The sequence below is a fragment of the Littorina saxatilis genome, linkage group LG17, assembly GCF_037325665.1.
Source record: "Littorina saxatilis isolate snail1 linkage group LG17, US_GU_Lsax_2.0, whole genome shotgun sequence".
Lineage (NCBI taxonomy): Eukaryota > Metazoa > Mollusca > Gastropoda > Littorinimorpha > Littorinidae > Littorina > Littorina saxatilis.
Window position 1 is genome coordinate 22,282,956 of NC_090261.1, and position 15,869 is coordinate 22,298,824.

Consider the following 15,869-nt stretch of genomic DNA (forward strand, 5'->3'; position numbering starts at 1 on the left):
AGCCACACACAACTCCATCAAACAACAAACTCAAACACCATATGTATATCAAGCAATCATTTTCAAGAAAAAATTACAAAATACACTCATACATCGGTAGTAATTACACTTTTTAATTACATGTAATACAGCAAAACGTAATTTGGAGATGCTTACTCAAAGCTTTAACCTAAGAGTTTCTTAAAAAAAAGAGGGGGAGGATAAAAGAGATCGCAATAGAAATAGGCAATGTGCAAGTTCTACCAGTCTGTGATTTCAAACAATCGTGAAATACAGTAAGAGCGGACAGCTGCTGCCATGTACTGTCTCCCATTTGTTACACAAGCACACAATGTCAAATGTATGCACACATGCTTGCTTGCGCATCAACCCCCAAAATAAAGGCATGAAAGTACAACTACAAGAACAAGGCACATATCCTTTTTAATATAGTCTTCCTCTATGTCACACTGAAAGAAGTTTCCACAGATAACTGCTCCTATTTAGTCTGTCTGTCTCTGTCTCTCCCTCTCCTGGACCACATCAGAAAACACACCTACAGTCACTGAACTCTCCTGTTATGCCTGTCGGGCCCACTGCCACATAGAAGACAGATTGGGATTGAACCCTTCCCCTCCTGTGTGCCACTCAATCTTTCACCGCTGCAGTCATACCTCGCCCTCGTCTGCGTGTCTTTAACAGCACGCTTTGGTTCTGAGTTAAGCGGCAGCTACTAGCTAGCTCCACTCATCCAGTGGGATTGGAACCTTCAACTCTGTATCGCACATTGCTACACTCAACCCTCCCCCTTCTATGTGGTATCTCCTCAATCTCTTCCAGTGGGATTTGAACCCAAAACTCTTCCTGTGTTTGTTTCTGTTGCTTACCCTTCCATCTCCTCTCATCCTGTGACTTTTTTGAGTTCATCTGCAGCAGTTCCATTCTTCCAGTGGGATTTGAACTCCCAAGATCTGTCTGCTTCCCCCACTTAACTCCATCCATCTCAACCACTGCTACACTCATGCAGCTCAACCCATCTTGCATGTCCTCTGCAGTGTCCTGTACTGGCTCCAAGTTCATCAGCAACTCAACCTCTTTGAACCCTCAACTTCATCTGCCTCACCCACTGCTACACTTATTTGTCTGCCTCCTGTGTGTCCTCTGCTGTGCCGTGGCTCCTCCTCCAGTGGCATGCGGAACCCTCAAAGCTGTCTTTCTCCCTGTATGGGACACTCAACTCTCCTCTTCTAGCGTGTCCTCTGCAGCAGCATCCTGTGGCTCCGAGTTCATCAGTAACTCCACTTCCTCCAGTGGGATCTGAACCCTCAGCTCTTTCTCTGTCATCAGGTCCACCAGCTCCTGGAACTGCTTGGTGGCAAACAACTCCACACCATCCAGGTACAACACCTGTGGGAGCAAGCAGGATGAATTCAGTAAACAGGCCCAAACAGTCTAAGTACAAAACCCTTGTGCTGAAATGTTACCGGTAGTCAGATTTTACAGTGAACATATGCTGTCATAGTTCACACAAGCTATGCAAGCACAGATTTAACAGTTCTACAAAATCAAAGGGAGAAAACCTATCACGCCAAATACTTGCTAAACTTAATTAAACATTTCTATACCATTTTAGTATCCTATCTTTAAAATCAAATGTCAGATCCAAACTTTGCAAACATTTTCACATCACCACAATATGAACTCTTTTGAACCAAAATTAAGTTGAAAATGTTCAAGCCATCTAAGGAAAAATGCACGTCTTTTAGTTTTAATCAATTGTTAAAAAAGATATCTCTTGTATGTATTGAAAATATCCACTTCAAGACAACCTGTTGCATGCTCACATTTTGAGACAACTACCCATTTACACTAACACCATAATGTGTGTGTGTGTGTGTGTGTGTGTGTGTGTGTGTGTGTGTGTGTGTGTGTGTGTCTGTGTGTGTGTGTGTGTGTATGCAGGCATGGCATTCTTGTGTATGTGTGTTCCTCTTCATCTTTGTCTTCTGGGTTACAAAAACTCACTTTAGCCCACGGACACGTTTGCAGGGCTCTGTAAAATATTCCCTCTGCTCTGTCAATGCTCCCATATTTTGCCTGTGCACAAACACAACAGAATAATTCAACATTTATTTGGGCAAAATAAAAGCAATGAGTTGGCTGCGCACAAGTGATAAAAATTATACAGCAGACAATTGTCTTACTTATAATCATTTTAACATGGAAAGACAATAGCAGTTATCTTGCAAGAAATCAGAGGTTCTAGAAGATTTTTTAGTGTTACCATTTGGAGTAAAAAGATAAGAGCAGAAGTCTGCAATTTATGAAAGATGGAGAAGGTTCAGTACATAAACTTGGTTTCTGGCATCAAGGGTAAAGCAATATTTCATCAGACAGAGATGACATTTGTATGCATACCCATGTAAATATCATTTATATGCCTTTTATGTAAATTTAAAACACACAAAATAGCCCATTTTTGATGTCCAAATTATAGAAAATGTACAGCTTGAAGGGGAGTCTAAGGATGGGGCATGCCCCAATAATTTTGTTTTAAATGTCTACCCCAATCTCAAGCCTGATCAGAATTTCAGTGTTACTTGCTTTCCCGTTAGAACTATTCAGTGTGTGTACCTCAAAGTGCAGATAGAGTCTCCAGAGAAGGGGGCAGTGCTGAGCGACCTTGTGTTGCAGTCCTCTCTCACACGCTGCACGCACACGATGAACGGTGCCTGTGTCTGACATACCCTCCGTTTGCTCACTATCCCCTGCACACAATGCAGATACTCATGCTCAGTTGTGCCTGTATATATATATATGGTCCTCCTCAGGACTAGATTACCTTGCGATACGTCCCCCACAAAGGGACTTTGCTCTGTAAATCTCGGTCCCCCTTGAGGAGGGTCTGATGCTCCCAATAGGCTGTCTGTGAAGGGATACTTATTTCTCTCTCTTTCTCTGCTAAGAGATTTTAACAAATCTCGGAAGAAAGTCTCTGCTGACTTTCAATTGTTTCTTTCACAATTTCTGATGTTATATATATATGTGCTACAAAGTGTGGCAAATCACATAAGAACATTGAAAAAGGCAAAGATTTTCTAAGCTTACCCCGAGAGTTTGCATGCACAGTGTTGGTTGCCACCAGCTTGGCGTGTCTCTGCATTTCAGCCAGCACTTCAAACAGCACTGGGTACACTGAGGCCGGCTCTCTCGTTGCCTGCTCAAAGTAACGCCGCAATCTCCCAGCCAGCCAGGACCCGGACTCCACATCCACAAGTTGACGGAGCAAGGAAGGTTCATCAGGGAAACGGGACAGACCCGTGTCCAAACGAGAGCGGATCTGACCCAGCGACACTGCCTCCACTGACGCATAGTTTCTCAACAGCGTCACCAGATTGTGAGTCAGCTCTTTTTCTACACCTTTGATGGCCATCCTGATCTGTGGAGAAGACGCTGTCTGTGAAGCAAGGGTACAAAGTTGAAAGGAAGATTCAAACACCTTCAGTGAATCTCCTAATCCAACAGCACACAATTCGAACAAAGCAAAACAGTTCACATGTTGAACAGCATGCATTTTTCCAAAAGAGTCTGACAAATCTTCTGGACTGTTGATCAAATCTTTCAGAATACTCTGGAACTTCCTGCGAGTTTTCAGAACTTGGGCGGCTGACACAGTGTGTTCCTTGCTGGCAGAAAACTTCCCTGTGTCCATCAGGCAGACAAAGCTCGCCACCACCTTCTTCTTGCAATCTGCCGGAGGAGAGGGCTTCCTCCCTGTCAACGAAACCAGCTCTGTAGGTGTGAAGTTGAGACAGATGCCGGCGTGCGTGCGGTACAGCGAGCACAGCCCTGCCATTCCCGCATGATCCTGGTCAGTGACGCTGCTGGTGAACATAGCCAGCGCTGTTTGAAGCATGGACAAAGCATCCTTGCTTTTGCCTAGAGCCCACTCCATTCTGATGTAGCCGTCCCACAGTAAGAGGTCGTTGCGGTTCTGTGTCTCCTTCAGCAGATTTTTGCCAAACTTTCTGACCTCCTTGCCTTGTTTCTCAGAAAGAGAGGCTACATCCTGACATCCATGTTTGCAGGCTTGAAGCTGCAGCAGCTGTGAAGTGAAAAAAGTTTGATACCAACCGGTGAAATAGGCAGCAGACTGACGCAGGGTGTTCTGCACAAATTGAACCAGCTCTGTGCGTGGCTGCCATACTGAGTCCACTTTCACGCCAACGTTCACGCCATGTGATGTTGATACCTGCAACAAAGGGTAAACAATCATTATACACATTTTTGTTCAGTATTAGTAGCTTTTAAAACAAAGTTTTTGCAAAACATTTCAAGTTTTCAATCTTAAAATCTTTATGAAAACACAGTTCAGATTTGTTTGTTCGTTCATAGGCTGAAACTCCCACGGCTTTTACGTGTATGACCGTTTTTACCCCGCCATTTAGGCAGCCATACGCCGCTTTCGGAGGAAGCATGCTGGGTATTTTCGTGTTTCTATAACCCACCGAACTCTGACATGGATTACAGGATCTTTTTCGTGCGCACTTGGTCTTGTGCTTGCGTGTACACACGGGGGTGTTCGGACACCGAGGAGAGTCTGCACACAAAGTTGACTCTGAGAAATAAATCTCTCACCGAACGTGGGGACGAACTCATGCTGACAGCGGCCAACTGGATACAAATCCAGCGCGCTACCGACTGAGCTACATCCCCGCCCACACAGTTCAGATAAAATGAACTGCAAAGATGCTTGTGTCATTATCTATACACAGCGCTGAAAAACAGCTGTGACCTGTTTCATGCTGGTTGCTTCAAACCTTTGTTTTTAGTCTGTTTTAGTTTGTTTGTTTTGTTTTTTCATTTATTTCCCTTTTTTCAGGCGGGGAGCATCTTTCTGCATGGGTCCTTTTACCCCCACTCAAAACCAAAGAGTATATAATCATTGATACACACACATACTATGGACATTATTTTCCTTCAATAACGAAAGGCAGAAGATTCCACATTCCATGTACTTACTTGGTGCATTGCCTCCAGCAGGAGCTGGTGAAAGGGAGTTGCATACTCCTCAGTCCCCTGCTGCTGCACCAAGCCCAGCAGTTGCAGGAACTGTGTTACCAGTCTGGAGCAGGAAGCTGAGAGACGCAGACGAAACAAGACTGGCGCCACATCCTCGAACAACACCATGCGATCCAGGTCTTCACAGTCATCTTCAGTCTCCTCTTTGGTGGTGTCTGGTCGCCAGGGCAGCCAGTGTGCACCTTGGCATAAACGCTCAATTTTCAGCCAAGTGTTCCACAAGGCTGAGTCTTGTTGTAAGATTTCTTCTTGCTCCGCGTCTGTTTTAACTGTTGACAGAGAGCACATCTTTTGTACAGCAGACCATTTTGCTGACGGTACATACTGTCTATACATTTAGATACAGGAAAATAAAAAGGAATGAAAGTTGATAGTGTTAAAATTCTGGAAAAATTTGCCTGCAGATAGGTAGCTCACACTTTTTCAACTTTTGCTCTACGTGATTTTGACACCCTTAAAAGTGTAAACCCGGAAAACCACCATGAACAGTACACAGTGGTATGTTTACTTTTTGTCAATTCTAATTTCAAAATCTTCCCCTTTCATTAAAAAGCTTACCTTGGATGAAGGAATGAGTGCTGACTTGCCCTGAATTCTCCACCCAGGCTGCCCAGCCTTTGGCTCCCGGCTCCCCAAACCTGGCCACACCGCTGTCCCAGAAGCTCTCAAACACCGCCACGCAGTCTGACGTGGGGGTCAGGTTGAGCGATGGAGGGCGGAACAGGTTGAACTCGATCATGGCCTGGTAAGATGCCACAGCTTTCTCCGTGAAACCACTCTGATGGAGGAAGCTGCAGTACTGCTCAAACACACCTGTTGAAAGAGCAGTTATAGATACAGGTAAGCAGATATCTTCAAAGCACTATCACTTCAATCAGAGAAGAGTTCAAGGTCAGCAGACACTTTTCAGTAATTCTTAAATAAATTGAAGAATAGTTCATGTAGGTCATCTTCTCACGAAGTCTAAAACACAAAAGAAAGTAAATACATTCATCGTGTTCATAACCAAATCTCACTCTGAAAGATTAACTGAAATAAGATTAAAAACTAAATTGTTTTTATCAAACCTTGTAACAATATTCTTATAAATGGTTCCAGATGCTGTAATGCTACACAAGAACACACACACCCACCCACACACACACACATACACACACATGCATACACACACACGCAGACAGACAGCCATACACACACACTTGCCACTTACCAATCATCTCTTCTTCCAGATTGTCAGTGTCAGCCATCTTGACAACCTTGACCTTGCCCTCCAGGATGGGGCTGAGGGTTCTGAAGCAGCGATGATACAGTTTGCCCATGCGCCCAACACTGAACGTGCTCAGACGGGACTGCTGGAACTGGAGATAATGTCTCCACAACCTCACGTCAGCGGAGTGAACAAACAGCAGGTCATCCCACTGCTTAGCCAGGCTGGTGGAATCAGTCACGTCCTGTTCCACCGCCAGTTTTTCAATCTGTAGCTCCAAACAAGAAGGGTTAGCCTTCAAAGCTTTGTCAAGGATGGCCACTTTCTTCTCAATGCAAGCACGCGGAGGCTGAAAAGAGTCGCGCAGTCTCCTGTTCAAGACAGACTTTGCTGAGAATCGTGCGTCCTGAAAGACTTGGTCCTGGAAAGCGACAAACTCCAGCCATAATTTGACGTTGCTGGGGTCTTCATGGAGACGGCGGTTGTAGTATGCTGTCCTCTCAAATGTCTCGTCCAGCCCTGAACCCACTTCAGTGCTCTCTTTTCCTGCAGCTCCCTTTCCTTGGCAGTACATGCTTGTGGCTGGGTCCATTATTCCAGCAGGAGTAAACTCTTCTCTTGACTTTGAAATGGATCCACCCTTCGCATCTTTCTCCCGAATAGAAATGTACTGTGCAGTTTCATTTGCCACCTTGCCGTCCACAGCTACAAACACTCCTTTCGCTCTCATCTCTTTTCTCTTGTCCTTGGTGTAATATCTACTGACTGTGTTCTTGTGCTTCTCGCCTTTAAAAATGCTGGGTAGGGTGATGTTACTGTTCCCAAAGCAGTTGTTGGTCAGGCGAAAGTATCGTGCAATGTGGCCTTTATACACAGACTCGTAGTTCCACAGGGATTTCTCACAAGAACGGTCAACTCTGAAAGCGTTCTCTGCTTCAAGTCCTGGAATTTCTTCTATGAAAGTCTTGGATGGGTCAATCATTTTTTCTGCTGGTCTGAAACAGAGAAATACATTAAATGCAAAACTGTACGTGAATCACTGAATTCTTTAACAATGAGTATACATGAGAAAACATGTGCAATCTCCCTGTTTGCCTGACTAGTTCTGAAAGCAGTTAGTTCCATGCCTTTGTCTTTTTAACAAGACTAAGAAAATAGCAAAAACAGATTTAAATCAGTTGGTTTTAAAATTGGAAACAATTTTTTTTTCTATTACTGAAAGCTCTTTATGAACATGTGCTATCACTGATTAGACAGTTACCTTTGTTTCACTTCTTCTGATGGGCTTCTTTTTCTGCTCTCTTTGTGCTTGTGTTTGTGTTTCTTCTTTTTCTTCTTGTGCTTTTTGTCTTTCGCCTTCTTCTCACTGACACTGGTATCAGAGGCTTTGGTACTTTTTGCAACGGACAGCACTTCCTCGTCAGATTCTGCACATGATATATTTATTCAAGCAAATTTTGGAGAACAAAGTAAGGCCCAAGAAGCCATCTAATCTAAAAGTTAAACAAAACAAATGTAGATGTTAAAAAAAAACACCATAACACTTAGCTTTTGGTCAAAACACCAGAATTTGTTTCCCAGGATAAAACAAAGTTGCACATTTTTAAACTTGTGTGACCGAGTGTAATGGAGGTAAATTTAGAGGTTACGTATGAACAGAAAATCTTAAAAAATAAGGTCTTAAAAAAGGGAGAAGTCTTCTTCTTCTGCGTTCGTGAGCTGAAACTCCCACGTACACTCGTGTTTTTTGCACGAGTGGAATTTTACGTGTATGACCGTTTTTTACCCCGCCATTTAGGCAGCCATACGCCGTTTTCGGAGGAAGCATGCTGGGTATTTTCGTGTTTCTATAACCCACTGAACTCTGACATGGATTACAGGATCTTTTTCGTGCGCACTTGGTCTTGTGCTTGCGTGTACACACGGGGGTGTTCGGACACCGAGGAGAGTCTGCACACAAAGTTGACTCTGAGAAATAAATCTCTCGCCGAACGTCAGTGGGGACGAACTCACGCTGACAGCGGCCAACTGGATACAAATCCAGCGCGCTACCGACTGAGCTACATCCTCCCGCCCCGGAGAAGTCTTCAAATCAGCGATAGATGAACATTTCTACTCGCCAGTTACACGTTTTTACTCGCCATGGCAAGTAAAATACTCGCCACTTTCAGGCCTGGTAGGGTAAGGTAGGACTGACCCATTAGTACTGCACTGGTGTTGTTCCCCAAGCTAGCATGGACATATATATTATATATGGATGTCAATCAGCCTAGCTGAAGCTTTAGACAATGAATGTAATTATCTCTACTAACCTGACACAGAGTATCTCCTCTTCAAGTTCAAAGGTTTTATGTCGGTCTGTGCAACATCTGCTTCTTCAGATGATGACTCACTTGCAGCTGCAGATTGTCTGAACAAAAACATTAATCATGGACATTTATGATCTGAGAAATTGTTGATATTCTTCAGTAATTCAGAAGTTAAGATCACACAATAGCACTCTGAACACCCCCTCCCTTTGAAGAAACAGAAAAGAAACACATAATGATACACAATATATATTTATACACTATTGATTTTTATGACATGTACCACTATTGGAGTATTGCAAACACTCTACAGAGGGAAGGGAATTCTTCCTTGAAAAATAGGATGCTGACTGTCTGCTCAATTTTTACTCCTCCGCTCTAGCCGAATTGGCAAGCAAGTTTACTGAAGTAAACCACAACACTAGCTGGTACAAGAACCTTGCATAAAGCTCTGCAAAAATGCCCAAACAGTCATCGCAAGAGCATTAGATCTTTCTGATCCAGAAACACGCCTCTGTCTTCGGTGACATCTTAGCATTGAAATAAGAAACCCATCAAACAAAGCATCACAAAAATGAAAGCAAAAGCATCAACAAAAATCAAAAGATTACCTGGTAAATGATGTCTCAATAGTTGAACTGGGAGTGGGGGACACTGATATTTGTTCTGGCACTGATTGGTTTTTCTCTTCAGTCAATAACAAAGCAGTTGTCAGGAAGCTCTTATTTTCCAGCCACTCCAAGTCATCTGCCATTACATTAGTACAAATCATTCATCTCTCAACAATTCTAAGGCCAAAAAAAAAAATAGTCTGTTTACGGTAACCCGACCGACCCTATTTTTTTTGCGCGACCCTAGACTTTTTTTTGGCATTTGGGGAAAAAAAAATATTTTAGTTTTTTTTGCAAAATAACGTAAAAATATGGTTTTTTGGAGAAAAAAAAATAAATAAAAAAAATAAAAAACCCGACCTACCGACCCTATTTTTTTGGCCTATGTTACCGTAAACAGACCTATTTTTTTTTTGGCCTAAAATACCTGGTAGGGGTAATGTGCCAGTGTTAGACAAGCCATATCATGAAAAACAGTAAAAAAAAAAAAAAAAAGACTACAAATAAAATCTTTTTCGATTTTGTTTGTTACTGTTGCTATTTTACCTTAATTCTCGCATGGAATTTATTGTAAGTACTGTACATACTAAAGTAATAAACTAACAGTAACACATCAAATGATCTATAGTATAACCATCACTTATCAGTTCATGGATATAAAACTTGACTCAGGGTTATAAATGATAGCAAACAGCATCTACAGTATCTCTTATCTTCTTTCTTCTCTTTGTTGTTGCTGTTGTTGTTGGTGTGTTTTTTATTATGCATTTAAGTTATAAACTTATGTTACTTGAACGCAATGGTTTACGCAACACCTGTTCGTGGTCATTTAATAGGAGTAAAGAAATATATAATTTAGGTATGATGCTACATGTACAACGTGTCTAGCATGTCAAAATAAGAGTTTGGCGCTCAGAGTCAGAGAGAGAGAGAGAGAGAGAGAGAGAGAGAGAGAGAGAGAGAGAGAGAGAGAGAGAGAGAGAGAGAGAGAGAGAGAGAGCACAGAGAGCGAGAGCAGAGACAGAAAACTCACTGTTTAAGTCTATGGCGGGCTTATTAGCAGTGTCACTGTGAACTGGAAACAAGGACTGAGATTTGACATCACTTTGCTGTCCAGTTACTAAAACAGGAAACAATGGCTTTGCACTTTCGTCCTGTGCAGACATTCTTTCGGTTTCTCCAGACGCCATTTTGACGTTTGATGGATTACAGTAACCTCCCTTGTGGATATTGTGTCTTTTTACAACAATGCTTCCAAATAACCCCAAGAACAAGTTGTGAACATTTGCTTCCTTTCAATTCTGATAAGGTGATGGTACGTAATCTGCCTGCATGTGTGTGCATGTGTGTGTGTTGTGTGTGTGTGTGTGTGTGTGTGTGTGTGTGTGTGTGTGTGCGTGTTTGTATGTGTGTGTGTGTGAGTTTCTGTGTGTGTGAGTGTGTGTGTGCGCACGCTTAGGTGTGCATGTGCTTACATGTGTTTAAATGTGCAGGTGTATGCATGTGTGTTTGATTAGAGAGAGAGAAAGAAAGAACAAAAGAGTTTTTTTGTACAAAGACACCAAAAACTTGTCACTCATCTTCAGAAATCTGGTTTATTTTATTTTGTAAGTTACAACTACGCACACAAGCAGAACAAACAGTCAATTTTCTATTTTAAACTTTCGAATACAGAACAAGCAAATGCAAGATCCCAGGTCTGTGACCTTGAATTCTTATCACAATAATCTACACCAAAACAAACTATGTCAATCTTGAAGAAAACTAAAAGATGAATATAGATTATGGTAAAGTAATACTTTTTGAATGAAAAATGGTGATAGCAATGAAAAGCAAAGGAACAATGGAAGAGAGAATGAGCACACAACAACAATGAAAACCATTGAGGATATCATTGAAAATGCTGTTTGCAGACAGAGCACCATAGAAACAAGGTAGCTGGGACAGTATCATCAATGCCTTGAGAGAACAGGTAAGTTTTAGGAGGATAATCAATAAACACTTATAGCAATCACAAAAATGAGTTACAACAAGAAAAATAAAATTGCAAAGATAAATAAATCACAGTAGTAATACAGTGCTTGTCGTTAGGTACAGTAAATAAGTTTGTTTACATCCTGTCTGGAAAACAGAAAACAGAAAACCAAAAGTGTCAACAAGTCGTGAATGGTCAAGTTTGAAACATGATGAAAATCATCTAAAAACGGATCACTTTCTCAAAGACGATTATACAAGAATGGGACAGGTAATATATCTATACATGTATCACTTTATTACCTGAATAACTGTCATTTGATTTTGAGCATTGTTGTGTCTTACTTAACTTTTACACAAGTAAATATACATTATTACAAAAATAGATCAATCAATCAATACGAGGCTTATATCGCGCGTATTCCGTGGGTACAGTTCTAAGCGCAGGGATTTAATTTTTTTTGTTTCTTGTGACAGTCTTGGTGGTATTTGTGGTGGCAACATTAATGATGGTGTGTGCTTCTGTGTGTGTAACTATTCAAACTATGCCTTGGAGAATGTGGAACATATGAGCTTTTGGAGATCATCCAATTTTGAGGATGAAAGTCATTTGTTCATTTCAATGCTTGTTATTCTCTCAGGTGCCGGATTCTCTCAGGTGCCAGGAGACTGGTTCCGCACAACTCTCATTTACTCCATTACACATGTTGTATGCATTTAGAGGGCTTACTTCCCTTTGTTTATCAGATCTATGTGCGTGTGTACAATTTTTTTACTAATACTACAAACTAAAAAATTAAAAATATTGGCAACATCAATGGCAGCAACGTAAGTACTTGTGAATCATGGCAAACGTGTGACAGAGTGAACAAAAAAAGTAGCTACTTGTCTACTCCCCTACATATATAACAAAACATCACACAAACATTCTTTTCATTAACCCCATAAGCAAACACACGCCAACTTCAGAGCATTTGATGGGTTGCTTTAGTGTGTATACATGTCATACCACTGACTACACAACTAAAACATGGGGGTTGTGCCTTGAATAACCAAGCGCATTGTAGTCCAAAAAAAACCAGACCGTGTCTGCTCTTGTATGCCGCTAAGTGCATGAGGTGGGGGAAATTCAAAATATACCACAATTTTGATATGCCGGTAGGAGGCAGGAGAGGCACAAATATGCATCATGGAAGTCTTTATGAATATTTTTATTTTATGTTTTTAAGATAACCATAAGTATTGTTATGTTTAAAAACACGCACAGCAAAGCTGGTTTATATGAAACTCAATTTGAGATAGACACCAGTTTATGAAAGCAGTAAAAAGGATTAGAGGTAATTTGAAATTTAGTGTATTATCACTTTCCATGTTAATTCCCGCTACCAATGGACTGGTTATATTGCTTGTATATGTTAGTTATAATTATAGTGTTTTCATTTTAATATACATGTCGTGAAAATCATCTACTTAATCTGATGACTTGGAGATCAATTACAGCAAATATATATGAGATTAAACACAAACATTTTAAACAAAAGCATTAAAAATTAAATGAAAATAAGAAGACACAAAAATAAAGAAAAGCAATGTTTAAATATAAACACACACAGGCAAAAGGATACTATTAATGACAGCTGGTTATTTGTATTAAAAAAACAGCAATTAAGAAGATGATCACAAAACTGATGAACACCTGTACCTTTGACAATTTTCAGAAAAAAAGCGTACAGTATTTTGATTAAATTCCCAAGGTCAGGAATAAGCAAAATTAATGTAAGTATGCCTTTTCATTTTAATTGCTCAAAGACTGTAAGTCTGTTTGAAAAAAAAGAAAGAAAAACAGCAAGTTAAGAAACAAGCTACATGTATAATGTGAACCTGTACATACCCCTTGAAAGTAAGCTGCCAAACCATATGGCATGGAAGCAATCACAGAAAATATACAAAATACCCGAAAAAGCAGGAATCATCATTCTATTGAGATGTAATACTTGTACCACATATATGAAATATCAGAAAATGAGCAACATGCACATATTTTTGCATGGACCCTTTACGTTTTTTAGAGGGATGCAAAAATACAATGAACCTTAAAATAACACAAAAGATCACCAGTAACAGAGGTTCATTTGGTTTTCTTACCCTTTCCAAGATCAAAATTAATCATCGACAAAAAGTTTTAATATCGCTCCTGATTAAAAGCCCCACAATGATGTGCATGGCAAAAAAAAATAAAAAAAATACTACTCCTGCTTAAAGATAAATATTCTAAATAAATTCATCTTGCTGTAATCCTCCTGACCTAGCAACAGTGATGGGGTACATGTTATACAATGTATAATGTACCAGAACAGAGAACCCATACATATATAAAACAAATAGGAGTATACAACCTTCAATACAGACAGACAGACAGACAGACAGACGAGGGCCCCAAAGGGGGGGGTATCATCACGATCACGGGAAGGGAAATTTTAGCTTTCACGATCACAGTTACCTTGATTTTTGTTTTCACGATCACAAACACCTTGACGAATAGAAGATCATAGAGTGATACAGCTGTGAAACATGTACGTTGAAAATAAAATGCTTTGCAATAATGCCCATCACGATCACGAAAACAAATGACGATCACGATCACGAGACTTGATTTTTTTGTCATCACGGATCACGGGCAAAGTCCCATCACGATCACAGAAATTTTGGCAATCACGGTCACAGAAAGGTCAAAAAACGCCAATCACGATCACGACTTTAAACCCTTTGGGGCCCTCACAGACAGACACGCACACACAATTACACAGATGAAGACACACACAAAAATAAAATTAGAATAAAAATTCACAAAGGAAATAAAGTCTAACACACACAGTTTGAAAAACAGTTGTCTTCCTAAACAAGTTACTTGATTTATCTATTCATTCGTCACTTTGAAACACTAATCATATGAAATATACCCATAATCATAAAACATCACTCCTGTTGCATAACATAGGAGGGTAACTTCACATCCCATTTTTTTTGGAAACCAATATGTTCTGAGATATGTGGTTATGAATTCAAGTGCTTTAACCATGGTGTATTTTCATCACAAAGGTAATATCCATCTCCTTCGCAAACTATTCTGTGTTTCTGATAAAGCTCTGAGCTATAACAACATATCCAGTGCTTTTATTAGATGTCTATCAAAAAGATAAGTGCTTTTAAGTAAATGGACACAGACTTCCATCTAAAAAAGACTGCCAGATCTACTTTGAAGGAACATGGAATGTTGCACTCAATAGACACACAGGGTTTCATCCAAGTATGGCAGCTTTGTCTTCTTCTTGCAGCTTGGCAGCTTTGTCACATACAAAAGAAAGGTATACAAAAATTACCAATGGATTTTACATATCTGATATTAGGTTGGGCCAGTTCGCAAAACTTGCAATGCCTGGGACTGGAACATGACAAGAGCAACAAAATCCCACATGGTAAGACATTCCTCATTCATTTGGACTTGTAAAATTGCACAGGATACATAAATCACTCATAGTTATAGTGCTAGAGTGATCTAGGAGAAGAGCAATCACTACAACAAAAATGCCCGATACGGTGACATAGTATAGTGTATGGGGTGTCTGAGGAGAGGTAGCACCTTTGTAAACCTGGCAGCAGCTCCCCCTTTGGGGATGGACGGGAACACTGGTCCTCACTCAACACTCAACTCTCACTTCTGGCTCCAAGAAAGCTGTTAGGGATAACAGTGGCCACACCCCGGTATACCGCTTCTGCTGGCGGGCTAAACGAAGTGAGGGGCCGATGTGTTCTACTCATCGGTGGGCAGACCAAGCTCAACAGCCTTGGCAGGCAGTTGATCTAGGGGAGGGACCCCCGATAAACGTCCATGGCTAAAATCGGAGGTGTAGGACCCATGCGGTGCCTAACTGCTGCCCCACGTATTAAACGCTTCATGACAGAAGAAGTTACATAGATAGGAGAGAAGTCCACCACTTTGGTTATACAAAAGTCTACCCCTTTATCAGAGATCTGAGTGCACATCCAAGGTGTGAATGCAAATTAAAGGCACAGTAAGCCTCCCGTAAACCATCACAGATACTGTCAGGCTTTTACACACAGTACAAACACCTTTCCATTTGAACGCTCACCAAACGGAAACATCCTAGGTGCCCTACGTAAATAGCGAGCAATTTTCAAAGATTTAATTTTGCGGATTGTCTCCTCACACAATCGGACCGTGGTGCATTTTGGCGCTAGACCTAACTTTTAATATCTAAATAATAAATTGACAGCTTGTTACACAAACATTCTTAAATCATAAAAGAATTCTTTTTTCATCAAGACAAGATCAGTACAATTCGAAGTTTTGAAAGTTTGAAAAAAGAAAAGCCCGGAAGCAGGGTCACGCAAGGTCGTGGTTCTCGTAGCAGACGACGGTTTATACCTATCGCCAGTTCATGAACAGTCAAAAGCCATCGCTCGAGTTCTTGTGAACCACAGCCGTTTGTTTCGTGCATAGTCAGAGGTACATAATAACGTGCTATTGCAGATAAGCTCATATCGAGTCGCATTCAAATTACTAACTGACGACTACATTGTGAAAAAGGGAAACTGGATCACACGGGTTCACGATGGCTCAGGGGTAAGATAAACCACGCAAAAATAAATTCTTTGAAAATTGTTCGCTCTTTACTGAGGGCACCT

General features: G+C 40.9%; 1 protein-coding gene across 1 annotated transcript; it reads right to left on the reverse strand.

The window, feature by feature from the left end:
* Nucleotides 1-44: 44 nt before the first annotated feature.
* LOC138951985 (nuclear exosome regulator NRDE2-like) lies at nucleotides 45-10,378 on the reverse strand. Its single transcript, XM_070323555.1, has 11 exons — nucleotides 10,222-10,378; nucleotides 9,189-9,324; nucleotides 8,581-8,678; nucleotides 7,530-7,695; nucleotides 6,272-7,263; nucleotides 5,620-5,874; nucleotides 5,002-5,330; nucleotides 3,088-4,231; nucleotides 2,614-2,747; nucleotides 2,005-2,076; nucleotides 45-1,386 (listed from the first exon to the last, which is right to left on the reverse strand). The coding sequence occupies exons 1-11, from the start codon at nucleotides 10,376-10,378 to the stop codon at nucleotides 1,213-1,215; spliced, it is 3,657 nt and encodes a 1,218-aa protein (XP_070179656.1). The 3' UTR covers nucleotides 45-1,212.
* Between the last annotated feature and the right edge of the window lie 5,491 nt (nucleotides 10,379-15,869).

Coding starts and splice junctions, on each gene's coding strand:
- LOC138951985 (XM_070323555.1), bottom strand. CDS start 10,378: ATGGCGTCTGGAGAAACCGAAAGAATGTCTGCACAGGACGAAAGTGCA. Junction 7,696..8,580: donor GAGGAGATACTCTGTGTCAG/GTTAGTAGAGAT, acceptor TATCATGTGCAG/AATCTGACGAGGAAGTGCTG. Junction 2,748..3,087: donor TGTGCATGCAAACTCTCGGG/GTAAGCTTAGAA, acceptor CATTGTGTGCAG/GGGATAGTGAGCAAACGGAG.